The following is a 24,387-nucleotide window of genomic DNA, read 5'->3' on the forward strand; positions in this document are numbered from 1 at the left end:
CCCCCCCCCCTCCCCCAACTAGAACACGAAATTTGGCTGACTTTGGGGGTGAGACTATACCCGTGGAAACGCAGGTTCAGGGAAAAGATGATTGGTAAGCATTTCTTGTAAAAACTCATCTGAACTGGCCTACATCCAGACCAAAAGTCAATACTGGAACTATACCCTGGGATATGCCTGTTTGTGGTGGGATTATACCCAAGGATATTATATAGTAATTGATATTGGTGGTGATGTCATAAAAGATTATATCTTTAGTTATTTAATTGTATCCTCAAATAGACCTATGGGCCAACATTTTTATTTTACATTTTGACAATATAAAGAGATCATTATTTATAAATTCGTAATATTTGCATTTTTAAAGGCCATTACAAAATTTGTTTAAACCCACCCAGCCATTGATTTTCTGTAGATAAAACATTCAAACAAACGATAGAGAATTAGCAATTGTCAACTCTGCAGGAATAAAAATATTATTAAGAGCGCTTTTTCAGATAATTCAAGGGCATACAATTACAGTTATTTTCTAATGTGCTTAAAAACGACTTAAAATTCCGTAATGTTCGTAAACTATAGTGCTTTTTCCAAGTGGCAGAACTTTTGGAAAATGAATAATGGATTTCTAGAACACACCTTCTGTGTCAATAAACTCGGGCTAGATTATTATTATTATTAAAACTTGTATCCAAGTACAAAGTTAGCCTTTTTCTAATTAACTAATAAAGTGTTGAGTAGCTTTGATGTAGATGTGAACAGTTGTGTAGGTAAAAAATACGACATTAGACAATTAAGTGTTTGATCAAAGAACACAAATATCATGATTACACCAATGCTTAATTAGTGTGGTTTCCACTTAAGAAACAATCTGTTGCAATGCAATATAACCTGCTAATTATTTATTGTGTGCATTTATTTATTCATTCATTCATTCATTCAATCTTTTATTTCAGAATCCTTGATCCATAAAAAGTACAATTACGTACAAATTAATAAAAAATAATAATACTGTATTTAACAGATTAGGTTGACTAAGCCTAGTTTGATTTGATTTTCCATATGCTGTCAGTAAAAAAGGTAAACGTTTGCATCCATTTGTATTTTGCATACGGTACCTATGTCTTTAGGTTGTATCTTATTGGAAACTGAGCTTTAACACTAACAACAAGAAGAGCTCCCAGTAGCGTGTACAAGTTTAAACACTCATTTTATTGCATTTTTCATAGGTTTGATGATTTCATAAGTTTTTTTTTTTTGGTGTAAATTCAGAAGTTGTTTGTTGAACCGTAACACTTTAAAACACACACATACACTCCAGGCCTTGTCTTTTGAAAATTATAGGTGTGCTACAAATTGCACTTCTCAATACATTCAGGGTGCTGTAGGTGTGCTGTTTGTATTTTGGTGTGTAGAAATTAAATTTAAGCGTGTTGTGAATCGCACTCCTCAAGGACAGTTTAGGAGTGTGTTAGGTGAGTGATCGCACTCGCTCGCCTTAAAAGACAAGGCCTGCACTCATATTAAAAAAAATGTTATTTTCAGGACCCAAGATTCAATCGTGAAGTTGATAGAAGAACTGGCTATAAGACCCACAGTATACTGTGTATGCCAATCTGTAACCATGATGGCGAAGTGATTGGTGTAGCACAGGTTATGAATAAGATCACTGGCTCACACGAGTTTACTGCTAAAGACGAAGAGGTTAGATCCATTAATTATTGTCTTCACCTACAGAGACAAAGACTAATTATGAAACTATAATGAATGAATACAAGTGTTATAATGAAGAATGTTGGCTGTTATTCACGTCTGACCATCAATTTGATCATCATTGTCTAATGTGATTGGTTTAAATGACATTGAAAAATTAAAATTAAACCTTTCCTGTGTTGTTATTAAATTTTAATTCTGATGAGACACAAATACGAGTAAGGACTTACTCGGTATTATCTTTGCTGTATCCATTAAATTGAAATCCAATGAAACTGTTCCATAGATGAGTTTATAGTTTAATTTGCATTAATTGAAAACAGCCTGAAGAATTTAATATATTCATCACATTAAATATAAATTTAATAATTGTCCACTTATTGAATTTTTGATAGTTTTTTATTGCCTTATTTTACTCCAATAAAACTGTATAATGTTTTAGTTTCATTTGCTTTAAATATACTTCTTTGTCATATTATAAAGTAAAAAAAAAAAACCGAGGCAATTCATAATTATTCAATATTCTAAAGTTCAAAATATTGAATCGTAATGGCTCGCTCTTCACTCACTTTTTTCAGATTTTGTTTTATATTATCATATCTAACTTAATAGTGGACGTCGTAGCTAGTAGTATTAATCATTTTATTTTAAAATTTATGACTTAAAAATGAATAAAGTTATAAAGCATCCTGGACAAATTTTAATCTTATTGTTGTTGCAACTGGATTTATTTATTTATTTATTTATTTATTCTTTTACAGAGAGAAACTGAGTTTCTTAATCTTATTTATTTATAATTATTATTTTTTTTATTTATTTTTTTTTCTCTTTTCCTTTTTCTTCTCCTTCTTCCCTTCTTCCCTTTACCCTTTCTCTCTTTTTCTTTTTTTTTTTTTACTTATTTTATATATATACATGTTAGTACGAATATATATTATTATTTAATCTATCCTTTATATAATTGTATTCAGACACCTTAAGTAAAAGGTAAAATAGAGTAATGAACAAAGTCCTAAACTAAACTAAAATATATTGTACTATACATATTCCGGGGTAGAGGCGTTACTTCCCAAGGCATTAGTGACTCACATACCCCAACATTCCAGTAAACAAAACTCTAATTTCCCAGCCGCCGACAAATGTACACACAAATCAAAGAATTTTCCATCTATACACACTATTCGGCAAAAATGCTTCCATCCTCTATATAACTGCCTAAAAGACGCGGCGCGAAAAATAAGCTGCCTTATTTGTACGCCTCTTGCTCTTGAGTTTTTGTCCCTAAAGGCCAACTCAGAGGGCGAGGGCCAGTCAGTCATCTCGTTGGGCCTCATTGTACGATGCTGTCTGAGTTGGCCTTTATATGAAGCATATTATGACAGTGACAGCCTCTAAAAATTAGCAATTAATTAGTTAAATAAACTAGTTATTTGTGTATAGTATATGTCTACTAGCGTCCGAAATCTTAGGCACCACCAGTCAAGAATGTCGCAGCTATGTAATTTTGACAGTTATTAGCAAGTTGTCTACTTTGATAAAGATAAAGTTTCATTTTATCTGTTTATACTTTTTAGGTATTCAAAAACTACCTTACCTTTTGTGGGATAGGTATTATAAATGCTCAACTGTTTGAAATCTCAATCAATGAATATAAAAGGAATCAGGTAAGATTATAAAAATACCAGAAAAAACAATTTTAGGCTAAGACTGAAAATTGTTTTATATATTATAATAATACAGTAGAATTAAGATGTATTGTCCCCCAAAAACATGAACAATGAAGATTTATAAAAAAAGACTTTCAATAGGCCATTTCACAGTTTTAATAAAGTTAAACACTTTTGTAGGAAAAAAAAAAGACATTGACTTGATCCATCATCGTACTATACTGTACTTCCCAATTTAAGGAAACTTCACACAGACAAACCACACACATAAAATACATGAAAAGTACTAAATTCCTTAGGTACCAATTAATGTTACGAAATATACAGTAAGGACATTGATTGCTTTATTTAACTCAGGATTCCTTATGGCAAAAAAATTACAAATTTGGCTTTTCTACTAATATAACATTTACTCATCTAGGAGTTGATTACCAAACAGTATAAAATAGTTATTAATTTGATAATTTAGATGATGCTTCAACTTGCACGAGGAATTTTTGAAGAACAAATGGATCTGCAAAAAGTAGTGAACCAGATAATGGTAGAGGCTATGGAGTTGCTAAGGTGCGAACGCTGTATGGTGTTTATACTACAGACACACCAATCGTCGGTGAGTTTATTTTAACAGTATTACATTTCAGAAATCTACTTATCTTCTTTATTTGAGTATTGTTTGCACATCCTGAGATGAATCAAATGTATGTCATTACATTTCATTTAATTGTGTAATATGGTTTTTAATGGAACTATAAAATCTCAATTATTTATTATACCGCACTTTCATTAATTTATAAGCACTACTATGATGTTAATAAAGTAATGAGGAATTTAAAGGGAAGTCTTACAGGATTTATAAAACTTAAGACATTATATTTAAAATGATTTAAGAAGCTAAGCAGACATACTTAAAGGGTAAAGGTAAGTAGTTGTGACAACAGGCTTAAGTACCTACTATTGTATTGAGTACCTAAGGGAGATCTGAGACGGTAGTCTGTCTAAGAAGTATGCAAACTAACATATATGAACTAGTTTAATACACAAACAGTTCTGTATTCATAAAGATGCTTCTGTTCCATTCATTACTGACCAAATGCCTCACCATATCTGGGGCTGCCAAGAGGGTTTTCAAATTGTACTGTACCATATATCAGGGAAAAATTTCCTTTTTGAAATTTTGTTTAGTAATATTGCTAATCAAACTGATTTTTTGAGTCCAGAAACATAGTTTTGTATTTTTTGCTACACAATTTAAGAAATGTGTTGCAATAAGGTAGTTTTGTATACAGTAGCTTTTTGCTCTGCTACACTGGCGAAATTATTCCCTGTACTGTATATCATAAAATTATATAAATACAAAGGCAAATTACTAAAAAAATGACAATGCTGTGTGTATCCGTGACTTGATATCAATGGAGATACAAACAAAATTAAGCCAAAAAAATTTATGTGAAACAGAGAGAACATTTCTTTACACTAGTCCTTCACAAGGCAAGTGAGAGGCAAAGACAGTGACTGTCCTGTCTGAGTGGACTGGAATACAAGGACAACAAATAGACCATATTTTATTGTTTATTTAATCAATTAACAATCAAGATTCTCTCTTGTCAGCCCTACACATTTATTATGTAACACTCTTTGCATCACTTAGTGTCTTGTTCTTTTTTTTATTATTTTACCTTTTTTTCAATATTTTTTTCTTTATATGTTCGCATAAAACACTTTCTCTGTATATATCACAACAAAAATCATTTCATTAATTCGTCTGCACTTCATGCATGCATTATGTACTAGGGACTTCACAGTCTTTTTGAGACGTCTGTACGAATCAAACAGCAGAAACCAATTTTATCTCAAGAGGTAGGTTTACCTAACTTTGTTGTTTTATTTGTCTTGTTAGATTATTTTTTTAGTCTAAAGAGCAATATAAACACTGATGAGCTTGTTTCCAACTCAAACGTAAAGCAAGGACGTAATAAGTCCAACGCAGGTGAACAGACCAATCACAAGAGACAATTTATATGATTACTGCGTTGTGATTGGTCAAATTATTTGCATTACGATTTTGTCCTTGCCTTGCGTCCCAGTGGAAACAAAGCTTTAATAATTAACCCATTCTGCTCCCGTAATTCTAACATTCCAGTACTAATTTTGTTAAATCTTAATTTAATTAAATTCTTAGTGCTAACATTTATTTGTTTTTCTAATCTATTTGTTTCTCTACTAATACATTATTGTGGAAAATAATTATTTTTCTTTCTTATTTTTAGTATGATAATTAAACAATTAAAATCATTCCTTTATTGTTCTTTGTGTAGCTCTTTAAAGATGTATTGTTCCACTAAAAATGGCATTTATACAAAAAAAAGGGAATAATTCATCTTTAATTGTTATTCAAAACACTGTTTTTAACAGATTTGTATTAACTTTGATACTCAGTTAATTGCTTGTTTGTTTCTTGGTATTTTCAGTGTACACTGTTCTATCACCCTAGTTGCGTATTTTACATTATTGTTATTGCATTTAGTGAATGTTTACAAGTTGATTAGCAAGGTTCCATTCAATGAAATTATTTGTTTTATAACACACCTTGTACAGAGGTATTCTAAAGTAAATTTGTATTCAATTTGCTGTTATTATTACTTGAATAAATGTTGAAGGCTATGGCCATTATGAAAAGCAGTGCTCAAATTGTGGCTGCATAGTAGAGCAGTTATAGATGATTGAGTGCACGCTAGGTTGGTAACCGTCACCAGCCTCGCATTCCAAAATGTTTACAAAAATTTAAACATGCAATATTAGCCTACCATTTAATAGTACCATTGAATATCACTTTTACCCTTTAGTAGAACTAATACTGAACGGCATGTGATACAAAAATAACCAATCAGATAGCAAGGATACTCTCAAGTGTGTTATAATTATTGTTAGTGCATCTTGTATTTTTTTTTAATTGGTCGATCTTGAAACTGAATGAAAGTTCCATGATTGACCAGAAATTGACATTTTCTTTTGTACATGTTGCTGCCCTGCATGTGTGTCAATCGTAAGTTAATGTCTCAATTTTAGGACTAAGCCTTCGCATAATCTCCAGGTAGAACCACAAACGTGGGCTGGTGATTGCGTGCATGTCATGAAAATCTGTTTTGTGCTATCCTACTTAATGCTGAATAACCTTTCAAATCGGCAGCAAAAAGAAATTGTTTTTTTTATTTACAGAAAGGAAAGTTGTATTAAGTTTAATGTTCTTTGTATATCTTCACCACCGTGCGGCGTGGTAATATTGTTTTTATTATAAAAAATAAACTACAACAAAATCAAAAATTAGTTAAGTTGAACTCTAGTACATTACAAATTGATTAATATTATGTAAAAGTCAACTATTGACGTCAATTGTGGATGAATTTTTTATTTTCTCGGCAATTTACAGTATACTACATACTGTGCTAAGTAGTAAGTGATTTGAAAATACCTCATTTATTACTGCCTTAGTTACAGCACGTACACCAAATGGTTAATTTTGAAAATTAATTCACTTTAAAGAGGCAGTGGCAGATTGCCTCTTGATTTATATACTACTTAGAAACAAATTAAAACTGTATCTGATAGACCATTATTTTATTTGTCCAGGTTTTCCCAGTCACCATTAAACATGTTTTTTAAAGATAGAGTCGCTATTCGCTGATGTACTCGCACGTTGCTAATGCACAAAGCGCCATGAGCTCCACATAGGTGGGGATAACGGCGCTATACAAGTTTTCATTTATTATTATTATTATTATTAACTATCAGAAAATCGAAACATGCCTAAAATGTCTGGTTTTTCCCAAAATATGTACCTTTCAGAATTAATTTTAGTTCACATAATCATTCATTATGATATTTTGAGAAAATATAAATATTAAATTAACATTAATTGTATTTTAAAAAAATGTTAAAACTACTTTAGATTATCATTATAAATCAAAATACAGTACCACTTCAAAAAAAAAGTGTACTTTTTATTTTGTATTGCCTGTTGATTTATACAGAACATCACATCCTTTGGGATACCCCTGTTTAGGTGACACCCCTGTTTAGGTGACACCCTATTAAATAGACACTTTCCTATGAAATGAGTGAGGAGAAATATGTTTTAACACTAGAGCCAATGGACCGTAGTGGTAATACCAGTTCTTATCATAACAAAGATATTGTCCCTTCTCAATGTTGGGTGTTTTGTTATCAACAACATGATTTAGTATGCGGATATGTGGTGACTAAAGAATGCTAATGAATGTACTGTACTTATATCATGTTTACCATACTCATTTATTCTTCCTATGTTTATCAAGGCACACCTCCGGTACACGTACTACCTGCTTTGTTTGATAACACTAAATTGATGCTGCTGTTGTTATACTCTAGTTAGCTATTCTTCATAGGCACATTGAAATGAATGATAACATGTATATAAATATATAAATATATTTAAATTTGACTGTTTTAAAGTAGATTTAGATCATTTCAAAGTTATCCTAATGCAGTTACTTCAGTAACTACGTGTTAATTAGTTAATAGTGAAATGGAAAGAGAGAATTTGAAAATGGATTGTCCATCTTTTTACCATTCAAAAGGGAGGGGAAGAGGAATAATACATTTTTAAAACAAAAAATAAATAAACTCCAGAGACATCAACATTGGAGAGATCCCATTTCACATCAATAAATTTTTTTATTGCAAGTTTTGCAATAAAAAAAATAAATACTGCCCTGTATGTCGATATGGATGATAAATACAATTAAATAGATAAATGTTCGGCCAAGGGTAACCTTCTGACCGTGAACCACACCGGTACTTTTCACATTGCGTCTCGGTGTGTCATTGGTGCATTTCCGGTGCTTGTACATGTTCCCCAATCCCTGGTTTTTTTTACTCTGAGTTGTTTGTTTTTTTTTTATTTCACACCAAACAAAATGATGGTGTATGAAAAGAGAGTTTAAAAGAAATGATATATTTATCATTCTTGTCATTGAAATGTCTTTTTTCTTCTTATACAGGAAGTGAGTTTCTTCAAGGCGTTTGATTTGTGCTATGAATCAAAAAATGAGATTACGACCTTAAGGTACAGTAAACGCAATGTCAATTTATGAATTATAATCTAATTCTGAATTTGAGTAATTTAATCATTTTGAAATGTTTGACGTATTAAATGTAAATGTAATCTGTATCATAGTGAAAATATACTGTGCAAAGTATGTTTGCTTTAATTATCGTGCTACAATATTTGACTATCATCATCGGCAAAGGTTTGATTAATATTGACTGTTGCCTAGATACATACACACCTGATATCTTATCTCACTCGCTTGATACAGTGCTATGTGGTCATACTGTAATTATTTTAAACTCACGTAATCTTCATCTCACCTGGTTAATCCATCAATTCGTATTCATTTCCTGACCTTTTTAAAATTAAAGGATTTTATTCTGTCAAATTGCGATGTTGTGCAATTTCAATCTGTTAACACCAGTCAATTAAACGCTAGTGATCACAAAATTCTATTTGTGTAAATTTAAAATAAGAGAAAAATTAAGTTTATTTTTTAAAACAAAAAATTATAGTAAAGCCAAAACTGAATTGTATTTTTAGTTTATGAGATGTTCTGCCCTACGCTGAAGTAATTGTAATGTAACAATAATAGTAATAGTTTAGTAGTTTCATTCTTATATAATGTATATAAGCAAGCTCTCAATGCGTTGCACATTATTACCCCAAGTGGAATGTAGAGAGGCAAATGTAAGTAAAGTGTCTTGCCTAAGGATACAAGCAATGCAGTGAGACTTGGTTTAAAACCATGATCTCACGATCAGTCATCCAACACACTGCGCCACACGCCCTCATGTAATTCACACTCGGTTAAACAATTATCAGAATTCGTATTATCGCAGGGGATTTACTTTCTAAAAATATGATTGTAATGAAAAAATCTGATTTTAATGTTTACAATTATTTGGTGATATGATTAAAATCGTCATAATGCAATGTTTTGTGTCCAAAGCCCCGAGCAAGTAAAAGATTCAGTTCATAGTCAAATGGCTAGGCATGTGGCTACCAATCAACAGGTAAGTATATCCAATAGCTAGATAACTATAGGATGTCAAACGGCATGTTTATATTAACACACTATTTATTTATTTACACATATATACTCAGCATGTCTATATATGTTGTACAGTATGACAAGACAAGATTTTGTAATGAGAATATAATAAGCAAGACATTTTTACTAATTAAATTTGAAATAAACACATTTTTAATAAAATTTTTAATAATACATTTTTATTAACTACATTTTAATAAACACATTGTAATAAATATATTTTTGATAAATTTTTAATAATTTTTGATTTTTGAACATATTTTTAATGCGCTTAAAGCTCTGTCAAACTAGTTTGACAAAAAATGTGTGATGTGCCCAAATATGGTAGTGATATGACCAAATATGGTAGTGATATGACATCATCATGTCCATGGGCACATCACAATTTTTTATCACATAAAGTTTGATAGTGTAAACAGAGCTTTATACAATAGTCTGAAAGTGCAATACGCAAACATAAATATTCTAAAAATGTTATTGATATTATATTTATATAGACGTTGAACATTTGTGATTTCCAAGCTCAGACAGAATTTAAAGGAGGATGTCCAGTAAACAAAGACTTCATAATCAAAACAGCTCTTTGCATGCCCATATACAACAGTGAAGGTGTTGTAATAGGCATAGCGCAACTTCTAAACAAGGAGAATGGGAGCATGTTTAGTGAACAAGATGAAACTACGTTTGAGGTAATGGAACATTATTCTTTTGTGTATTCTTATCTACAAATGCTTTATTTATTTATTCAATTTCTGCCATATACAATACAAAGAAAAAGACAAAACAAATATAAAAAGCAAGGAAAGACCAAACAAGTGCTAAACACCTGCTTGATGGTCAACCCAGAACAGAGCAAAGAAATATTAAACCCCAAAAAAAAATACATTCTACACACATTTTCAAAAAAATATTATTTTTAAAATAAGGATATATATAGGAAATGTATTATTATTTGTTATTGTTTGTTATCAATACAAGAGCGTCACAATATGTGATATTTATTAGACAATATATTAGCAGGTCTAGCAACAAATAATATCCTACAGTATCGAGTCTTCTAACAGCAATCTTCATCCCATGTGGGATTGTAGTATAGTGTATTGAGACAGTTAGGCTAAGTTAATATTTAGGAGTTATATGCTATGGTAGTGCCCAGTTGCCCTCAGCAGACACTATACTGTTGGATGTTTATTTTCACAAGACATGATACTGTACAAGAATTGTCAAAAATACCCAAAAAATGAGTTTTAGTTTTACTAGTTTAGTTTTTGTAGCTACTACAACATGATTGTACTGTATGTATAAACTTGGCTATTCCAATCAAGTATTGTATTGAGTTATAATATTCAGGGTAATTATAATTACCATGGCCATAGTCCATTACCTACCTATTACCATTAAAATGACCAATGAGTATTTCTGTGATCATTATCCATAATAATTCCTATGTTTCATATTAATGTAATGAATTATTAATAATTGTCATGGTCATATTGCGTACAAGGCTTTTAATGACCAATGGATAAATAACTGACCATTATCCACAAACCTTCCATACATTTCATATGATGTATGACTTAGTGTAAAGCAATGATCTTTGGAATGGTGTTATACAAATGTATTGAATTAATAATTACAATAATTAGTGTTATATCTTTCATGACCAATGAATAATATTTGATCCCTGTCCACAAATGTTGTCACCTTCCCTACATGTCCCTTGTGTTACATTTAAACAAAGACACTAAATGTCATCCTCATTACTTGTTGCTTATGTCATATTTAAACAAGGACATTCTAAATGTCACCTTCGTTTAACATGTCTACATTTAAACATACTAAATATCACATTTATTAAAACTAGTTTTTCAAGAGTGTCTGGAGTAAAGTAGTATGATAGAAATTCAAACATTTAATACTCTATTTTATTCTGTTTGTTTGCTATGCCAAACTGGTTGTAGACTAAGTTGAAGAGTTTTGTTTGTCACCGTTTTTGTAGTTGAAAAGATTGCGTATTAATTGTTGGTAGGATCACCTGACCTACATCTTGGATACAAAGGAATAGAATTTTTGTTTGAATATTGCTCATTTGTAATAGAGTGTTAGCAGTTTATCTCACTTCAGTTACATTAGTACGCATTAAAGATCTGTCTTCACTATCAAACTTTATGTGACAAAACAATGTGATTGCCCATATATGAACATGATGATGTCATATCACTACCATATTTGAACATATCACTACCATATTTGGGCACAACACACTTTTGATTAAGATCTTTATAAGGACTTCATTTTTCTTCATGGGTCGAGAACTGTTTATCCTTAATGTCGGTTAGTTCTTTTGAGGCAGAAATGTCTATATTTTCAAATATTATGATACAATATATTAACTTTTTAGTTTAATTTAGTTGTGATTAAAACACAAATTAGGTATTAGGTGCATGTTATATAAATGATTGCATAATACATAGTTATTATATTGTCGTAAAATTAAACTTAATGTCAGTTCGCGTTTGTTTTGTTAATTATTTTCTTAAGCTCTGTCTACACTATCAAACTATTTTTTTTTTTTCAAGTTTGACCAATCACATGAGTCATACCTATAAAATCAATGTTTTGAAAAATTGTTTGAAAATAAATAATATATAATAATATATAAATATGGTAGTGATATGACATCATCATGTTCATATATGGGCACATCACATTTTGTTGTCACATAAAGTTTGATAGTGTAAACAGAGCTGTGAGACTATGCTTTCATGAAAATGGGGTAGCTATGTATAATACACATGAAAACACATAATGACATTTAATGCAAAAAGCAATCAAAGCTAGTAAGTTTTATTGCGCTCTTGAAAGATATCTATTAAGATAAGTTGGCATTTGAGAGTGATTATTTTAAACAGGCACAGCTATATTTTAATGTAGCTTTTTGGTTATTACCGAGTGCTGTAATGGCTTTTATACTATCTAAGTAATAACTTACTACTCAACATAAATACTTGTTTGCGTTATTATAAATATATGGTATTATGTTCTCTTTCAATATTGATGTTTTTTTTTGTGTTAGTTGTTTGGTTGTTGGTCAATACTTTAATTGCATTCAGATTTATATAATATTTTTGTATTCTGATCAAGTAGTGTAATGTTTCATAATTATGGTTGAATATTTTTATAATTCGTGGTACTAGGCTTATTTTGTATCACATATATTTCTTTTACAGCAATATTATAGATGATCAATCATATTTTTGATTAAATAAGCTGCTACTAGTTCTGGTTGTAAAGCTCTGTGTACACTATCAAACTAGTTGACAAAAATGGTGTGATGTGCCCGAATATGGTAGTGATATGCTTAAATATAGTAGTGATATGACATCATCATGTCCATATATGTCCACATCACATATTTTTGACAGAGCTTTGCATTACATCACCTTTTATTGATAACCACTACTTTCATATTTGTTGTATATTATTTTATTTCTCTACTTTTGATTGTTAGACATTTGCTATATTTTGTGGTCTTGGAATACACAACACTCAGATGTACGAGAAAGCAACGTTGCTGATGGCCAAACAAAAGGTTGCCATTGAGGTGCTCTCATACCATGCATGTGCACAACCAGATGAAATCAACAGATTACAGGTTTGTCAGGTTTTAAGTCTCAAACTCATAAGTTTATTTTTTTTACATTTAATCAGAAATACATAACTTGGGCCTTCCTTTGAAACATTGTCTTGTCTTACAAAAGGACCTCAAGAGTCAAGTTAAAGATATATTGTCACCCTGAAAAAATATTTTTTAAACTTTTTGTTGTTGAATATGCCATTTTAATGTCACCAAATACAAATATGCCATTTTCTTTTGAACATAATAATATCAAATATGGATAGTTTATTTCCAATACAGTATGTCTCGGTTTGAAGATTTTTGATAAGCGTTGGAATAAGCACACACCTGAGAGAGAAATAATTTCTATACACGTTCATTCATTCATTCATGCATAAAATGATTTTTGGTTTTGCTTAACCACACGATTGTAAAGACAATTATTGAAGAAATTAATTTTAAATTTGTAACACCTTAAATAAAAATGTTAATAACTTAGTTGTATAACTGAGTTTGGTTTTAATTATTTTCGTTACAACTCTAGCTCATTCCTGACCTCATTATATTGATTGTAAAGACAATTATTAAAGAAATTAATTTTAAATTTGTAACACCTTAAATAAAAATGTTAATAACTTAGTTGCATAACTTAGTTTGGTTTTAATTATTTTCGTTACAACTCTAGCTCATTCCTGACCTCATTATATTGATTGTAAAGACAGTATTAATTACTTAAAGAATCATACTAAAGCTGATTGCTTTCTTTCTACTTTATTTCCATATCGATTGTCAATTAACGTGAAGCACCTCAAGTAACATCGTTGTCGTCGTTATATTTCTGATTGCAATATGATTAAGGGAGAATTGTTGGCTTCAACACACCGTTGAATTCAATCAATCATATTATTACCACACAAACCTATCATTAGGAAATCGGTATGGATTTTATGATTAAGGATGGCAAACATTGGAAGAAAGCTTTTATGCAATGTGAAATAGATATATTGTCTCCCTGAAAATGTTTTTGTTGAATATGCCATTTTAATGTCACATAATAGTTATTCACTTTGACTAAAAATTGGATCGAAAAAAAATTATTTAAACTGTCAATTTGACTGGAAGTCAATGGGGTTTTAGATGAATTTAAAGATGTATTGTCCCCCTAAAAAAATAATTGTTTACATTTTTTTTGTTAAATATGTCATTTTAATGTCACGTAATAGTTATTCACTTTGACCAAAAATTGGATAGAAAAATAAAATTATATTATTATATAAGAAAAAACTAAAATTTAAAACAAAAAAATCAAATTGACAGGAAGTCAATTGGTTTTTGGATGAATTTAACCGTTTATTTTGTCTTTTTAAGTGAAAACATTATTTTTTATTTTTGGATTACAATAATAATAATAATAATAAATCTTTATTTTAAAACGGAGCCTCGTTCACAACAAAATTCTTCCACGAGGCTGTATAAAAGATAAATAAAAATAAAACTACAATATCACAATTAAATCATCATTTTATTTTTGGATTACAATCATAATAATAATAATAGATCTTTATTTTAAAACGGAGCCTCGTTCACAACAAAACACAACAAAATTCTTCCACGAGGCCGTATGAATGAAATAAAACTACAATATCACAATTAAATCATCATTTTATTTTTGGATTACAATCATAATAATAATAATAGATCTTTATTTTAAAACGGAGCCTCGTTCACAACAAAACACAACAAAATTCTTCCACGAGGCTGTATGAATGAAATAAAACTACAATATCACAATTAAATCATCATAATCATCATGAGGAATAACTTGTGTTTTTTTAGAGTGCTGTACCAGGTACATGTCAGGATCTACATCTATATTCCTTTGAATTTGATGATCTACAGCTAACAGAGGAGGAGACATTACAAGCTACTTTGAGTATGATGATGGAGTTTGATTTCCTTGGCAAATTTCACATTCCAAAAGAAGTAAGTTGATTTTATATTCCATTTGATATCAAAGTGAGGTGCTAATTATAGACTGACTCGGATATATTTATATACTGTATATAAAACAATACATATTACATTATTAAAATTCACTTTGCAATATAAAAACAGAAATTAGATAAAATGCAAAGAAAACATTTCATCTTAGAAAAGAAGATGAACATATTTAAACATATTTCATTTAATTATTTTTTAATACAGTAGTGGTTTATTGTGATAAAAATAAATTAATGTTAAAGTCGTCTTTTATTTGTGTATAAAATAAAGTGATTATACTAATCAGCAGCAAATACCCTAAGCTTTGAAAGTACAGTAGAACCCTATTAAGGTTACCCACCATATGGGACATAAGAAAGTGTCCATATACTGTAAGGGAAGTCACCTGAATAGAGATGTCCCAAAGGAGGGGTTCTTTCTTCTTTCTTATTTAAAAAAATAAATAATAAATTATGTTTTACTTTATCTTAATTATTATTTTCATACTTAAAAGACTAACCTAAGCTTTATACATACACACTGACTGCCAGCCAGCTATGTTGTTATTTAAGTATGACAGGTTATTTATATTTGAAATTCTTTTGCTTGTTGCCTTAGGTAATGTGTAGCTGGCTATTAAGTGTACGCAAGAACTACAGGGCTGTTCTCTACCATAATTGGAGGCATGCCTTCAATGTTGCTCAAACTATGTTCTGTATGCTGAAGGTAATAATACCCTCCGATGTGTTAGCTGTATATATAATAATAATGCTCCCTGATGTGTTTATTTAGGGTCTTATAAAATACCCATCAATTCCAACAATTTCCATCAATTCCAATCAATTCCTTCAATTTCCAACAATTCCCAACAATTCCAATCAATTCCATCAATTTCCAACAATTTCCATCAATTCCAATCAATTCCATCAATTTCCAACAATTTCCATCAATTACATTACATCAATTCCATCAATTTCCAACAATTTCCATCAATTCCAATCAATTCCATCAATTTCCAACAATTTCCATCAATTACATTACATCAATTCCATCAATTTCCAACAATTTCCATCAATTCCATCAATTTCCATCAATTCCATCAATTCCATCAATTTCCATCAATTACATTACATCAATTCCATCAATTTCCAACAATTTCCATCAATTCCATCAATTTCCATCAATTCCATCAATTTCCAACAATTTCCATCAATTACATTACATCAATTCCATCAATTTCCAACAATTTCCATCAATTCCATCAATTTCCATCAATTCCATCAATTTCCATCAATTACATTACATCAATTCCATCAATTTCCAACAATTTCCATCAATTCCATCAATTTCCATCAATTCCATCAATTTCCATCAATTACATTACATCAATTCCATCAATTTCCAACAATTTCCATCAATTCCATCAATTTCCATCAATTCCATCAATTTCCAACAATTTCCACCAATTACATTACATCAATTCCATCAATTTCCAACAATTTCCATCAATTCCATCAATTTCCATCAATTCCATCAATTTCCATCAATTACATTACATCAATTCCATCAATTTCCAACAATTTCCATCAATTCCATCAATTTCCATCAATTCCATCAATTTCCATCAATTACATTACATCAATTCCATCAATTTCCAACAATTTCCATCAATTCCATCAATTTCCATCAATTCCATCAATTTCCAACAATTTCCATCAATTCCAATCAATTCCATCAATATATATTATTATATCGCTTGGTTATGTTAATGAGCCTGTTAGTGAAATTTAATTATAATAAAAATATTGAATAAAGATAGTTAATAATATATATCATAATATATAGATTTCTTTATGTTAATACCATACATAGCTGATTAAGTCGCTGGGGTCTGGTATGAAATTTGGTGAAAAATGGGCGGTAAGATTAATATACTTGAATTGCATTAACATTGGAATTATCCATTAACTCTTTTGTCTGAATTTAGCCTAAATTAGGAGGATTAGGTGGGATTATATTTGAACATGGTATTTTATTTGGTAATACACATTAATAATAATAAAGATTTATTACGCACACATCTGATCACGTAATGAGGTATTTAAAGATTAATTTATTGATATAATACTTCATCCTATTTTTAGTATGATGTACATACTGTTTATTTCTACTTCTAAGATTTTTAAATTAGTATTAAAAAATCATATGAAATATTGCTGTAATGTGGGGTTTAAAAAATTGGTATATTTATACACAGACCAGAACTGACAGGTCTATTTATGTATTTGCTTAAGTTAAAAAGCTTTGTCTAGACTATCAAACTAGTTTGACAAATATGGTAGGATATGCCCAGATATGATAAGTGATCCGGGAACAAACCACGGTTTTAAAATTTAAAAAAGCCCTCAAAACACATCTATTTCCTAAGAAGTAACTCATTGTTGGGTGTGCTGATGTAAAGCGCTTTGATCATTTTACACTAATTTGGAAAAGCGCTATATAAATAAAATAATACGACATCATCATGTCCATATTTGTTTGATAGTGTAGACAGTGCTTGAAGATGGCATCACTTTTTGTTTTTCAGACAGGTGATATGGAACACGTGTTCTCAGATATTGAGCATATGGTGCTCATAGTTGCTTGTTTATGTCATGATCTAGATCACAGGGGTACCAACAACACATTCCAACAAAAGTATGTAGTAGTGTCTTTATACACATATATTTAGGCCAGGTTTATGTATGCTATAAGATTATATTTGTTTTAGTTTTTTTCCTTATGTTAATTGTAATCATATGTGTATATATAAGAAGTTTCTATTCAATATTTCATTCTTAAAGATGTATTGTCTCCCAAATCTGAAAGAAATGAACAAAAATACCGATTTCACTTTAAAAAAACCAGAATGAAGGTTAAATTCAATTTTAAAAACCAGTTCGTTAGTAAACATGCATATGTTTCTGGGTATGTAAAATGTCTAATGCTGTATCATTAAAATGAAGAAATTAATCAAGTTTGGTCCTGTAATTTATTGTCAACCACCAGTATTACAGATGAAACATTATGCCTATGCTAGATGACAAAATAAGAGAAAATAATCATCACATATTCAAATTAAATTACTGACAAGTCATCAAAACATGATAATACCATAATTTATCTTATTAAATTCTTGATGTGACGTGACTTTTGTAGTGTCACTTATATTTTGGCTGTAGTGGCCTAAATGACTAGAATTACTTAATTATATTTGACCGAAGGACACATTTAAGTAATATTGTTAAGACTAATTGACCGACTGCAGTTCTTGCACTGTGTACGAAATGCAAATTGTGCCTTTTTAATCCATTTACTTTTAGAATGTCAACATTAAACTCTGTACCTCGCCGTCAGCAATTTGCAGGCACTCATTTCAAATTTGTATTTCATTTTACATAATGGATTTCAGATTATTAAGGCAGTGCTAGGTATACTTAAGCATCTAATATGCATGACATTGAGTTGAACACACTTTGATGTCGGAAGGTCGCAAGATTTTGCTTTTCAATATCACGTTACAAAACATAAAATCTTATGTGAAACGTATAGTTTTGACAGCAAACCTTTAAAGATATATTTTACCCCTGAAAAATAAGTTGTAAAACATTTTTTGTTGAATATGTCATTTTAATGTCGCATTATAGTTATTCACTTTTACCAAAAACTGGATAAAAAAAAGTTATTTACCTCAACAAAATGTAATTTAAAGCAAAAAATACTTAAATTGTAAGACAATGAGTTTTTGGTTGAATTTAACAGTTTGTCTTTTTATAAGTGAAATAATAATTGATTTTGTTTTTTTTTCTACAGAAATAGCTTGATTAAAACTGCAAAATGGCTATTAAAAGTCTGATTGTGTTATTCTTCATTTTTCATGTTTTTGGGGGACAATACATCTTTCAAAAAAGATATACCTGTGTTGCACTGCTATCAATTTATGCAAATTGATAGAATTGTTTCATTTGTTTAAATGTAGCTCCAGGTTTAACATTTTTAATGTGTCTATTTATTATAAAAAAATAAAAAATTTTGTTGTTTGTTTCAGGACAGCGTCACCTCTTGCTCTCCTGTACACAACCTCAGTAATGGAGCATCATCACTTTGATCATTGCATTATGATATTAAATAGTGAAGTAGGTTCAGAATTATTAAATTTATTATTTATTGCTGTCTTGTTTTGGTATATTATATGTATTGTTTACTAGCATACAGGAAAGCACAAGAACTTGTAACTTGTTTTGTTAACAGTTATTGAGAGCATCAAGCTGTCATTGATGTTTTCAGTTTCAGAAACTGATGTGCTTCATATATATATATTTATTTCCCCCCCCCCCCCCCCCCCCTCATTTTACTTATTTATAGTAGCCTGTATCAGGTGCTCTCCTCCTGGGCCATGTAATTAGGTTTATCTAAAATATCTTGATTTCATGATGGACGTCATTGCACAATGCATGATGGGAGCAAACGTCACGACGTGTACGTACAAGCAACATATGTACTGTATGTGTTTTGACATTTGCTCCCTTCCCACCATGCGTCGCGCGCGCTATTTGCGATAAGCCTTTATGACAGGATTATTTTATAAAATTATTATATTTACATTATCCTTCCTAATCCTGTTAAATTTACTGCCCATGTAAATTATAGACATATTTTTTTCAAAGAAACATTATTTTTAAAGAAACCTTATTTTTAAAGAAATATTATTTTTAAAGAAACATTATTTTTAAAGAAAACATTATTTTTAAAGAAAACATTATTTTTAAAGAAAACATTATTTTGCAGAATAACAACATTTTCCAGTCCTTGTCCGCAGAAGATTATCAGTCTGTGTTGAAGATGTTAGAATCAGCGATTCTAGCAACAGATCTTGCTCTTTATTTCAAGTAAGTGAAAAGGAGTTTGAATTCATACTGTAGTAGGCTTTTGAAATAATTCTAAGTGGTTAATAAAGATAATGGATGTGCAGTTTGTCAATATAACAGCACATTGTCAGCCTTTAAGTGCATAAATGGAACTTCAGTCAAAGTATATTTACGCAAAACTGACCATACGGTTTATAATAAGCAAGAACTTTAAATGGCTATCCACACACTAGGTCATGAGGTCTACTTCAGAAACATTTGCGTTATTAATTGATCGACATTGAGATAATAATAGATTGGCTAGAGAGCGGAGTGATGCCTACGAGGCTAGGGCTCTTAAATATGGCCTCTGTATATCTGTTCAAAATTATTATGTAGTATAAAAACAGTAACTTAAAATATAAAAAAATTCATAATATATTTTTGTTATAGAATAGTTGTTTTCTTTTGAAAAGTCTTACATCGTTGCATATGAGAATACTTAGTGTAGTGGTGCGCGATTGGCTAGGGGCCATGACTATAAAACTGGTGTATCTGATTGGCCACATTCGATGGACCATTTCCATGGTGAATCACTTTTTGAGATTAGAATTAACTTTCTAAGCAATCTATTAATAACCATTAAACTGATATTTTCTATTTCAGAACAGCTATTTGCATGTTGATTAAATGAACTTTGACCCCTTTCACATTAAACACCATGCAACTTCAAAAGAGCATGCGTTATTTAAAATATGTTTGTGGTGCCTATATTGTATGTTGTATTATTATGTACATATAGGAAACGTAACAACTTTTTTGAAATGGTGGAATGTGGCAACCCGGACTGGACAAATGACGATAATCGTGACCTTTTACGCGCTATGATGATGACAGCATGTGACGTATCCGCAATAACTAAGCCATGGGAAGTACAACAACGTGTTGCTGAAATGGTTGCTAGTGAGTTCTTTGAACAAGGTGACATGGAAAGAGACCAGTTAAACCAACAACCAATTGTAAGTTTGTACTGGGTTAAACCAGTTAAACCAACAACCAGTTGTAAGTTTGTACTGGGTTAAACCAGTTAAACCAACAACCAGTTGTAAGTTTGTGCTAGGTTAAACCAGTTAAACCAATAACCAATTGTAAGTTTGTGCTAGGTTAAACCAGTTAAACCAACAACCAATTGTAAGTTTGTGCTGGGTTAAACCAATTGTAAGTTTGTGCTGGGTTAGACCAGTTAAACCAACAACCATAATGAGAATGGATCTACTGTCTTCGGCCACTCATTATTCAATACTCAATCAACCGAGTAAGTTTATACTTGGTTACTGCCATGATAATCTTCAAAAACTCAAACAATATCTTTATATTTTTGCTTTTTATAAATTACTATTTTCTTTTAGGCCATGATGGACAGAGAAAAGAAAGACGACCTTCCCAAGATGCAAGTTGGATTCATTGATGCTATCTGTATGCCTGTTTACAAGGTAATAAATTATTGTATTTATACCAAATATGGTAGTGATGTGCCCAAATATGGTAGTGATATGCCCAAATATGGTAGTGATATGCCCAAATATGGTAGTGATATGCCCAAATATGGGAATGATATGCCCAAAATGATAGTGATATGCCCAAATGTGGTAGTGATATGCCCAAATATGGTAGTGATATGACATCATGTCCATATTATTGGCATATCACATTTCTTTGTCACATAAAGTTTGATAATGCAGACAGAGCTTTAGTTATTGTATTTATACCAAATAAATTTAATATGGAAAGTGACCAAAACCAAATTACAATTTCAACATATATAAATTTGCATCTAGTAACTCTAAAATATTTTTTTCCTTTTAAGATTTTGAACTAGATTTGTCTTAAACATTTGATACGAAACTAAAAATAGGATTAAATTCTGCTGAATCAGAAATTGATATTAATTTGAATTGTTTTAGAATATACTCTACTTTGTTTTTCATTCCAAGCTAATTTCATATACAGTATATTAATTTAAAAAACTAATTCTCAAAGCTTATTTTTAGAATATATTTAATGAGATATTTCGTATTATCATATAATAGCCAAAGGCCAGATCATGTACTTAGTGATGATTAAACATCCGTTGTGTTGTAGCTTAGCCCTCGACGAGCAGAATATATTTATGATTTTTCTTCAGAAACATTCATGTAATTGTTATATTCAAATTCTCTAGAAATTTTCAGAGATTTGGCCAGGACTAAAGCCAATGTATGTCGGTGTTATGAACAACCGCAAAAACTGGCAAGCTATTAGTGACGGTTAGCCAAAATAAAATCATTCAAGTATCTTTATTGTTCTTTATGCTTGAGATTTTTCCTTTTTATATATTTGTTAATCTCTAACTATCCAGTTCCAAGCATTTTGCCGTTAACAATGTTTTTTTAAAAATGTTTAATACGTTTCAAAGTTTTGCAACTAACTATATTTTTAAATGTATTTTATTAATCACAATTTTGATGTTTACAGATTTCTATATACAGTGTATTTAAATAATTTGTTAGTGTGGTAATTATATCTTGCCCAACCTGTAATGTACTACATATACTCCTCAGTGTGTTTGAGAATGCTTAGACCAGAGGAAATATATTAAAAGTTCTTGTTGGAACCTCTAGTCAATATGTTGGTGCAGAGTTTTGATAAACTTTTATATAACAATATTAGCATGTATGCTTTTTATGATGATAATGTTAAAATTATATAAAATGCTTTTTTTGTTTATTTTATAACGTTTTTATAAACTTGCATGATTTTTAAATACTATACTTGTTTACTAACCCCTTTTTTTGTGTTTTTGGATTGTGTTGTTTCTTAACATTAGACATTTGCTAAAATGAAGAGTCCATTGAAGACCATGTTTGATGGGCTGCAAAATAATCGCCAGCATTGGCAAGACTTGCATGAAAGTCTTAAAGTACAAACTGATGAAACTGTGGAGGGTAAGGTTTGAAAAGGTAGTTGTCTGTGATGTAGTTTACCTTATGTACGGATACCACGCCCAGTGTTTTATTGTACCAGTTAATCTTTTGTGTTATAATTATCTTACTTTATGTGTTACCATATTTGACCAAGTACTATATATATTCCCACGCATAGGTTCTTTTTCAGATCAAATGATTGATCCCAAATCCGAGGGTTTGAATTAATCCCCCTTTTTGCAGCAAAGTGATAATAAATTAGGCCTAACTGATCTAGCCTAGCTTATAAGATTTTTGCACCCTTTGGCTACGGATTGGATCCAACCATTCTGGCTACAGGCTTGGATCCAACCATTCTGGCTACAGGCTTGGATTCAACCATTCTAGCTACAGGCTTGGATCCAACCATTAAACTAGGAGCAGGCTGTCTCTGGGTCAACCAGGGCTAGGCCATCATATTCCTGCAAGTGAATGAACTGAAAAAGAACGTTCTAAACTCAATTATCAGGCCACCATTTTACTAGGTCAAATAAGGTGTACTTGATTACTGTGTCTGTTGACATTTTCTTTACTTCTCATACTTTACAGACTAATATCCTGTAACCACATTTCACATGAATCTGAACAAAAAATTGTGTAAGTTTCATTAACAAAAACATTTGCACGATTTGGAGGTTGATTTTTTTTTAATATCATTGTTTAAAAACTATTATTAACTGTACTAAAACATCATTTACAATTTTGCTAAAAAAAAATATGTACATAAGTATTGGTAAGCTATTGCATAAAAAATTACAAAATCTGTTAAAACAAGATTAGTAGTAATAATGATCATTTGTCATATTCGATTGGAACTTTTACCGTTGAGTACAGTTTTTCCGTACTTATTTAATGGAGTATTTTGAGCATTGAGATTGTTCTTAACGAAAAAGCTTGCATTGTTTAACGTTGTCTATTTGAATGATTTTCTGTTGAGCACAATCCGTTTAAAATTTACAATTTGAATACAAAAAGTACTCAATGAATCTTTATGTTGACAACAAAAGTTCTCAATCGAATACAACAATTGCTTAAGCAAAAAATGCGTAATAATCACATACTTCATTCATTTTTTTAAACTTTTATTTATTGATCACAATAAACCAATTAGAATATGGTATTGAAACTTGGTTTTCATTGTACCATAATGCAAAAACAAATATCACTTTAATCTATCATTTGATGCAACTTTTACTTATTTATCGCAAAAAAAACTTTTTTTTAAATTTTTATTAAGCACTATTTACCTAGCGCTTTACACTTACAAAAACCAAAAACTGACCATTCATTTTAACATAATGTTCATTCAATTTCTAACATACATCAGAGTTGTACTCAAACCATGGTTGTGGTCACCACCATCAGAGTCGTACTCAAACCATG

The 24,387-nt window shown here is 30.4% G+C and overlaps 2 protein-coding genes across 9 annotated transcripts in view; one reads left to right on the forward strand and one right to left on the reverse strand.

Moving 5' to 3' along the window:
* LOC144837981 (uncharacterized) overlaps positions 1–24,387 on the reverse strand; it is a 213,204-nt gene that overhangs the window by 35,308 nt on the left and 153,509 nt on the right. The window lies entirely within an intron of this gene.
* Positions 1–24,387, forward strand: part of LOC144837970 (cGMP-specific 3',5'-cyclic phosphodiesterase-like) — a 29,651-nt gene that overhangs the window by 2,295 nt on the left and 2,969 nt on the right. The window contains exons 3-19 of one of the 8 annotated variants that reach the window (XR_013611595.1): positions 1,543–1,701; positions 3,285–3,374; positions 3,847–3,987; positions 5,169–5,234; positions 8,414–8,478; positions 9,416–9,479; positions 10,015–10,206; positions 13,029–13,172; positions 14,973–15,119; positions 15,735–15,842; positions 17,704–17,813; positions 19,204–19,291; positions 19,944–20,044; positions 20,805–21,021; positions 21,412–21,495; positions 22,869–23,001; positions 23,554–23,601. Coding sequence is in view for 6 of the 8 variants with exons in the window: in XM_078693292.1 (XP_078549418.1) it covers positions 1,543–1,701; positions 3,285–3,374; positions 3,847–3,987; positions 5,169–5,234; positions 8,414–8,478; positions 9,416–9,479; positions 10,015–10,206; positions 13,029–13,172; positions 14,973–15,119; positions 15,735–15,842; positions 17,704–17,813; positions 19,204–19,291; positions 19,944–20,044; positions 20,805–21,021; positions 21,412–21,495; positions 22,869–22,997 (1,905 nt within the window). In the remaining 2 variants the exon portion in view is untranslated. Of the gene's footprint in view, positions 1–1,542; positions 1,702–3,284; positions 3,375–3,846; positions 3,988–5,168; positions 5,235–8,413; positions 8,479–9,415; positions 9,480–10,014; positions 10,207–13,028; positions 13,173–14,972; positions 15,120–15,734; positions 15,843–17,703; positions 17,814–19,203; positions 19,292–19,943; positions 20,045–20,804; positions 21,022–21,411; positions 21,496–22,223; positions 22,309–22,868; positions 23,002–23,553; positions 23,602–24,387 lie in introns of all 8 variants that reach the window. The other 7 variants (XR_013611596.1, XM_078693290.1, XM_078693288.1 and 4 more) reach the window with 7 other exon arrangements.

The sequence above is a fragment of the Antedon bifida genome, chromosome 3 (genome assembly GCF_963402885.1).
Source record: "Antedon bifida chromosome 3, ecAntBifi1.1, whole genome shotgun sequence".
NCBI lineage: Eukaryota > Metazoa > Echinodermata > Crinoidea > Comatulida > Antedonidae > Antedon > Antedon bifida.